At 40.6% G+C, this 8,703-nt stretch overlaps 1 protein-coding gene across 1 annotated transcript; it reads left to right on the forward strand.

Moving 5' to 3' along the window:
* Positions 1 to 246: 246 nt before the first annotated feature.
* On the forward strand, positions 247 to 6,182 carry LOC132835978 (sphingosine 1-phosphate receptor 1-like). Its single transcript, XM_060855149.1, has 2 exons — positions 247 to 381; positions 682 to 6,182. The coding sequence occupies exon 2, from the start codon at positions 1,171 to 1,173 to the stop codon at positions 2,296 to 2,298; it is 1,128 nt and encodes a 375-aa protein (XP_060711132.1). The 5' UTR covers positions 247 to 381; positions 682 to 1,170; the 3' UTR covers positions 2,299 to 6,182.
* The last annotated feature ends 2,521 nt before the right edge of the window (positions 6,183 to 8,703 follow it).

The following is an 8,703-nucleotide window of genomic DNA, read 5'->3' on the forward strand; positions in this document are numbered from 1 at the left end:
CCAGGCTATAGTCCAACAGGTTTGGTAGCACACTAGCTTCCAATTAAACCTGTTGGACTATAACCTGGTGTTGTGTGATTTTTAACTTTGTACACCCCAGTCTAACACCGGCATCTCCAAATCATAACCCGTAGTCTGCATTCTAAAGGCTTTTTGTTTCCTTCCCCACCCCAAGGTGCTGGTCGAGTTACTGCTCGTTCTTATTCTCAGTTCAGGCGGTAACAAAAGCGAACTTGTCCCGCCCAGAAAGTTCGTCGGGCTCGATCCGGCCCATCACTTTAAACTCTGCCAGCTGTTAGCAGCGGCCAGTCCGCGCAGAACGGCTCACTGAGCTCTCAGGATCAAGGGTTCCGTAACCGCTGTTATATTTCCTCTTCGACAGTAAGTGTTTTCTAATTGCGATTTTTTTCTCTAATATTCAATTGTCGGTGTTTACTGTGCTACTAGAAGTGTCTGTAAATTGGGCTGGAGTTAGTTCGGTAACTTTTCAGACTTTCCTACCAGGTCGCATAGTCCGTCTATCAGAGAAAAGCTCACTTTCCTCCTGAAATATATTTAAAATTGAAATTTTAGAGGCTTTCTTTACTTTGTGTAAGCCCATTCAGATTATAAAAACACATGTTTGATGAGGTTTGGTATTAACGACAAGTGATTTAACTGTTTCTTTTCCCCTGGAATTAGGGCTCTTGCTGATTTTCGGTTGTGGTCGGGAACATGTAATCAACATTATTTCTGCTGATTTTTGTGAACTTTTGCGACATCCCGAACCCTTTACTAACAGCTGGTGAATCTGTCAAAAGGGCATCGACAATCCTGCACCATACAGGATACTCCACCCATCTCCTCCTTCGCCGGCTCCCTTACCCTGGGATCGCTGCATTAAATGCAACTGCCCCAAAGGAACAGCCAATCATCAGTCACCCATTGATCAGTTGAACTCCACGAATTTACTCGGGACCATGTCCAGGTGTGTTCTGGTCAACTAGACTTCTAAGATTCTAAGAAGGACAAGGTTGAAACTGTGTCTTACAATCTTATTCTCTACAACCACCTGATGAAGGAGCAGCGCTCTGAAAACTGGTGCTTCCAAATAAACCTGTTGGGCTATAACCTGGTGTGTGATTTTTGACAAGGTTGAAGAAGTAAACATCGGTTACAAGACTACGCAAAATGGATGGAGGGCACACAGCAGTTGACATTATACTGAGCCCCAGGTTCAGCGAATACTATAGCAATGAGACGGTTGCCTTGCACTATAATTACACTGGGAAACTGACTTCGAGCCGATACCACACAGGGTTGAGAGTCCATGCGATCATGTTTATAATAGTTTGTCTTTTTATAATATTGGAGAATTTGCTCGTTCTCATTGCCATCTGGAAGAATAGCAAGTTCCACAAGCCTATGTACTACTTGCTGGCCAACCTGACTCTATCTGATATGTTGGCAGGAGTTGCTTACATGGTCAACATCTTGCTGTCTGGTGCCAACACACTGAAGTTGACCCCAGTCTTGTGGTTTTTGAGAGAGGGGGGCGTTTTTATCACGCTCACAGCTTCAGTTTTCAGTCTCCTGGCCATTGCGGTGGAGAGGCATGTCACCATGGTGAGAATGCAACTATACCATACAGATAAGAAGTGCCGGACGCGTCTCTTTGTGGCTGCAGACTGGATTATCTCGGTGTTCCTTGGAAGTCTGCCAATCATGGGATGGAATTGTATTAGGAACTTGTCAGAATGCTCCACAGTACTGCCACTGTACTCCAAAAACTATATTCTGGTTTGCATCCTGATCTTTATATTAATCTTGTTTGCAATCGTTATATTGTACGTTCGGATTTATCGTTTAGTGAAATGCAACAGCCCTATGGGAGGCACATCGAGAAACATGGTATCCAGAAGTCAAAAATATTTGGCGTTACTCAAAACTGTTACCATTGTGGTGGGCACCTTCATCGCCTGCTGGCTGCCACTCTTCATCGTGCTACTTCTGGATGTTTCATACACAGTGGGGACTTGCAGGATTCTTTATAAGGCTGATTATTTCCTCGGGCTGGCCATGATTAATTCAGCACTGAATCCAATCATTTACACTCTGACCAGTAGAGACATGCGCCGGGCCATTGTGCGCCTGTTGTGCCTGACCAAAGATGGAGAACAGGCTAGGTGCTGCGGAATCCTGGTCTCTGAGTGCAGCACCAGTCAGATGGACAGGTCATCTCACAGGCATGAGCCCCTCCATACAACTCTGTCCTCTGGCAATGGACCTCAATCACCTACTCGAACCTCAGTCGCGTGACTTGGATGGTCGCAGTGTCCAGGTTAACACTGATCTCAAACAGGTAGCACCTGTTCGCAGGGGAAACTGCACTCACTTTCTGCGTCTTGCGTTTTAGGGGTGACCGGAACTAAATCACCTGTCTGGTGCCCAATTAAGAGAGTGCTGATGTGTGGCAGGAACAGGAAAAAAAGGACAATTGTGGGCAGCCTGACACCATAAACTGGCTTCCAGTTGCCATTGAAAAACTTTCGCAGGTTTTAACACAGCTTAGAATTTCTAAGAGTTGATGTAACATATTTCCAAAATTGCACTCATGCAGTTTGCTTGGTTTTAAATTTTAAGTAGCTTTAAAAGAGCAACGTGAGGCTGTTTAAAAGCTTTTAATATCAGCAGCAAATAACTCCGCCTACACCTGCGATAATTCGGCCTGGCAACTGACTCCATGAAATAGAAGGAACCAATTAGGTACACACATTCAAGAAAAATCCAATTTTAAAAACATAAAAGGAAGTTCATGTGACTCCACCCTCGTGTTGCAAGATACGAAGTTCTGTAATGAGTATGGTAAATGCTGAACATTGAGAATTAGTGCTGGAAGCATAACTTTGTTTTCCAATGTAACCATCTTTGTTGGAATCCAGTTAGGTCTGCTAAAACAGCACTTTGTCATTCTGAAATATAATCTCCTCCCGATGGCAGTTGGAGCCCCACAGTAAACGCACCATGGGAATTCAGCTCGACTCCAGAATACAGTCTTTGAAGACTGTAACCGAAAGAGGCCTAAACTGATTGAAATTTAAGGCAACAGCAAGTATTAAACATTTCTGGTAACTGCAGAAAAAAGTTGCATTTAACTAACTGGGAAATAATATGCATTGAATGTATTTAAACAGAGATTATGAGTAAATCCTAGTATGGTTCTATTAGTGCATTGCCAATGCCATTTGATATGCTATAGACCTAAACCGTGAAAACAAAATTAACTGCTATGTGCTCAGTACATTGTTAAGCATGTTCTTTAGTAAAAGAAAAGGATTGTGCCAGAGGGTCACAGTTAAACACACGCACCTGCAAAGTCAAGATAGGCCTTAAATGTGCCTCCTCATCACAGATGAAAAGTTCCTGCTGTTTCACGCAATTCCACTTTGAACTGTTAAGTCTTTTCCAGGGTTCACCTGGCTGCTGCACTAAAATAGCTGGTTAACAGTAAATCCTGGCCGGTTCTTGGAGTCCCAGAATGTCATCACAAAGTTGTTACCGCAAATATAAGTGGGACTGGAGGAGCACTTTAAGAAATAGCCGATGCTATCCTGGACTAAAGTACCTTCCCACTGGACCTCTCAGCTTGGTGCAGATGATCTGGGGAAAGTTTCAGTTTCAAATAACTAATTACATCAGAACTGATCAAGTACCTCTCTTTTTACAGCTAGTTAATTCAAGCAGCAACAAATAGACCACCAGTATAGTTCCTGCCAGATTGCTCTCAAGGAAACTAAGGGTGGGTAATAAATTATAGCCCACCCGGTGATGCTCACATTCCAAATTAACTTTAAAAATTACATTAAGCTCCTGCATAATTGAATTAGCTTTATTGTCTCATGTATTCAAATTAGTGCAGTGAAAAGCTCATAAGTTGCCACTTATAAACCGCTGAGGGGCAGCACGGTAGCTCAGTGGTTAGCACCGCTGCCTCACAGCACCAGGAACTTGGATTCAATTCCCGACTCGAGCGACTGTCTGTGTGGAGTTTGCACGTTCTCCCCCAGCCTGTATGGGTGCCCTCCAGGAGTTCCGGTTTCCTCCCACAATCCAAAGATGTGCAGGTCAGGTGAATTGGCCATGCTAAATTGCCCATAATGTTAGGTGCATTAGTCAGGAGTAAATATAAGGTAGGGGAATAGGTCTGGGTGGGTTACTCTGCAGAGGGTCAGTGTGGACTTGTTGGACTGAAGGGCCTGATTCTATACTGTAGGGAATCTAATCGAACCTTACACTGCCATCTTACTGCCATCTTAGGTACAAAGGTATTCCTTAGAATAGAGAATGAAGAAAAAACAGGCAGTTGGTGGGACAGAAATGAATTCACCAACTTAAACCTCAACAGTTGGACATGGAGGGTCTGCAAAAAAGATAATAACTTTTTGTCACATTACTGTATTGCTGATGTTGATATTTTTGCACTGCATGTTTTTATCCTATTGTTCGCTTCTCCCCCGAAGGTGCTGACTACTTGATGGTTTGGGTCAATGGTACTGAGAATCCTCCAATAACTCATCCCAAACTTCATTTCTCTTAATGAGTATAGGCAGGTCATTCAATGGCAGGAAACATCACAGCCAGCCAGTCTCTATCCTTATTTCTACATATATATACTTTTTCACAGATATCAGTGGACTGTAATCAGGTTACGTGTGTTTCCTTGTTATCAACTTTAGCCTACTTCCAACTCTTCCTCACTCACCCCTCTCCCATCATTCCATCATCCAACTTTCCCTCATCTCCTTTTCTTTTCCCCTTTAACCAACACAGACCAGTAACTGATGGTATCTTTCATTTTAGCTGGAATTGCACAAAGTACAGCTTTTCCTTTGCTAATACAATGCATAGCCTGAGATCTTTCCACTTTGAGCATGTTGCACAAGGTACAAAATTACAGGGACATTATATTGTAGAGTCTGAGAGACAGGATAGAACGTTATTAATGTTGGCCCCTCTAACATTGTGTGCCCCTTGTCTGAACTGGTAGCAATTGAACTTCCCAGACACTCCTGATTGGTCAGGCCAAGCTACTGAGTTAGTGAATCCTTCACATCATCCTCCTTATAGTGTATAAGAGGCTGTTCCATCATAATTGTGTCTCGCACTTTTTTGCTCACTGACAGAAGCAATTCAGCTGGACCAACCAGTAGTATAAACTGGAGATCTGAAAGAATGAACATCAATAACATTGCCCACCCCAAACCCTTTTTGAAATTTTTAAAGGTGTCCAGTTAGGTCCAGTCCACTAATTATTTCCACTTAGTTTCAACGCTTATCTAAGTAGCACAAACTTCAAAGCAAAAACTAAACATGGTATTCAGAAAGATTGTCTAATGCAGTATATCCACATGGAGCAATGGTTGGATGCAGGGTATGTGGATCAGATGTGAATTATGGCTCCAAGCAACTTATTTAAAGAAAAAATTATCTGGAAAAGAAAATCTGAGAAGCAAAGACATTTGCCCCACCTCACCTTCCAATTTGAAATTAAAATTAGTCTGCAATTTGTGACTTATCTAAATTAGATGGATTTCCAAAATCAACCCATAATTTGGGAGACTGTAAACTATATAAATTGTTTGCAATAAGGAGAATCTTGCATACAAATTGACGAATACCAAGATATTCTGTGCCAAGAACATTCACAGCTTCAACGTCATCATTGATTCTTCTACATCTTTGGACTTTGGCTTGAGCCTTGCATATTCACCTGCAAAAGTCTGAAGGAAAATGTCAAACTCCTCCCATCCCCATCAAGAGTATTAATCATGAAAAACTCATGCTTACAAAATCTCATGTAAATTCAGTTTCCTGAATTTTCCCCTCTGACAATTTAATGGTTAAATTTTAGTAATAACCTAGAATTCATGCAAGAATGATTCTAAGTGGTCCCCCATCTATTGCCCTACACATTGAAGAGCAACTACTAGTAAGCAAATTAAATTCATTAGGACTGGGTACATGAGAAGACCAAGAACTGACTTTCAATCCAGCCTACAAAAATGTAGGGAATATACTGTATAATATGATTTCTGTATCACTGTCCAAGAAAGAATGAATAATTTGAAATTTTCCAAAGCTAATCCTAAATTAAACATGATCAGAGTAATTGTACAGCTATTAGCATTATTTGAGCTGTGAGATTTGTGGATGAAACTGTTTAATTTAAGTGCATTGTTCTGAAAGTTTGAATAAAGTTTTATTGTTCAACAAAAAAAGTTACTTTTTGCGCAATAACATAATAAATATTGGGTGTCACAAAGCAATGCAAAGAGAGTCTGACCATAGAATGTCAGCCATGATTTTCTTCTGCAAGTGTGGATCAAGTCGTCTACAAACTGAAGGAGAAATTTTAAGACAGGAGAGGCAACAGGTAAGACAGCAATGATTCAATTTTATATAAAAGTAAAATACTGCTGGAAAATGCTGGGGAAAAAACTCAGCAGATCTGGCAGTATCTGTGGCGGAGGAAGAGAGACAGAGAGTTAATGTTTCAAGTCTGATATGTGCTTTTTAGATAATTACTTTTAGTACCACAAGCAAACAAGAGGGGAAAAAAATCATCCACAAAATCTGCACCACATCAGTATTAGTGATTCCTGCTGGGAAGTCCCACTATGTTGGTTATAAGTGAGGATACGATCAAGGTTGGGTGTGATGCTCCCTCTTCTAAATCAGCCAGCTGAGATCCACTGTTCAAATTTACACATGAAGGACAATTGTTTTTGAGAAATATTGGCTAGAACCAAACTGTTATATCCATAAGACACGTAAACAAGAAAGGAAAAGTAAGTGGTAGCAAAGGAGAGCAGTCACTATGCAGTCGTTTTCATGTTATCATATTTTCAACAAGAACTGATCCAACATCATACTTTGCTTAGTTAAATCAAGACTAAGAATCAAATACAATATGACAAAACTCTTTCTCATAAAAGTTTAAAGAAGCAAAAGCTACAACCGGTAGTCCAGGGAATCTGCAGAGAATTTGGTTTCCTTCACTTCAGTTCTTTTTTCTCCCCTAAAATGCATTCCCAATGCAGCTGGAAAAGCCGGACAGATTTTCTCAAGTTGAGTGAATGCCAACTTCCATCCTCTTTTACTCTTCACCACACCATGTCACAAAATCCAATGTGGCATGTTTCATGTTTTTCCAAGGGTTTATTTCTGTCCCAACTGTTACACTGAAATCACCAAGGAAAATCCCTTTTGTACATAGTTTAGTGATCACCCAAGGCTGTAATAGAATTCCTCTTTGGTTTCATCCATTGCTTCCACATTTGGGGCATACACATGATGAACGTGATGTACTATTTCGGAGTCAGCATGAGCAAAAGGAATATGAGGTGATTTCTCACTTATAGAGGGACTCATTGAAGTAATCAACTAGCTTGCTTCCAATGACATAGCCAACCCTATGGAGCTTGTGTTCTACCTCAGATTTTCCCTTATAGACGATGGTGCTACTGCCACCTTAATGAGCTGATCTTCTCTCTAACATGTCTCACACAGGACATCATTGTCAATTTCATCATGCCAGAGTTCCTGAGCTATTACAACAATGTAAAGTTTAGTTCTGTTGCTGGTATGGCTGCCCATGACAGCCCTGATATTTCAAGTCCCAAACTTCATATTGAGGGGTCAAAGATAGCATTCTGACTACTACATGATCCTAATAGAGCATAATTATTATTAAACAACAGCCTAGACCCACAAACTGTAATGAAATAAATTGTAACATCCATGTTTTTAGCCATGCAAGTTGAGAAATAAATATTAACCAGAATAGTGAGAACTCCCCTCCTCTTCTACGGAAATCTTTTACATCCACCTGGTAAAGTCAGTACCTCTGACGTTACAGCACTCCTTCACTCAATTGTCAGTAGGATGTTTAGTGTGAAATTAGAACCCATAGCACTGTACTAAGGCTGGCATTTACTGATGAGAGCACACTCTTCCGGCTACGTATAGTAACAGTGCAAATGTCACCTTCTCCTCCAGTTAATATTTGCAGCAAAAGACTAAACATATTCTCTTTGTGCATATTGTCTTGCTATACAGTCAGCTGAGTGCTTCCTATCCCCTGCTAGCCATGACCATAAGAATAAATCTGAAAATATTAGCAAATAATATTTTGACAAGGGAGCCATTAAATTTTCACAAAATTAATTCCACTGACACATTTAATTTACCTGGATTGACCGCACCAATAACGTACAAACAACTACATTTTTAAACACATTCTGTGCATGGCGATTTTTGAGAAGATTTGTAGCTCAGGTTGATGATAAATATTTAAGTTAGCTCGCTGAGCTGGAAGATTTGTTTTCAGGCATTTTGTCACCATACTAGGTAACATCATCAGCAGTGAACCGGGACTCTCACTGATGATGTTACCTAGTATGGTGACAAAACATCTGAAAACAAATCTTACAGTGAGCTAATTTACAACCATTCTGTGCACAATCTGCTAACATTTTATACATTAATCTGCCTTAATTTTAAAAATGCCAGAGTAAGAAACAAACCCAAGAGTCCAGAAAGAGTCAAACCTATCAATTCCAAATATTCATAAGCATTTTGGAAGATATTCTTGCCAACAGCTTTATCTCAAACACAGTTTCATGTTTCTAAATGCTCCTGCAACAACAAACAACAGGTCTGACA

The sequence above is a fragment of the Hemiscyllium ocellatum genome, chromosome 45, assembly GCF_020745735.1.
Source record: "Hemiscyllium ocellatum isolate sHemOce1 chromosome 45, sHemOce1.pat.X.cur, whole genome shotgun sequence".
Classification (NCBI taxonomy): Eukaryota; Metazoa; Chordata; class Chondrichthyes; order Orectolobiformes; family Hemiscylliidae; genus Hemiscyllium; species Hemiscyllium ocellatum.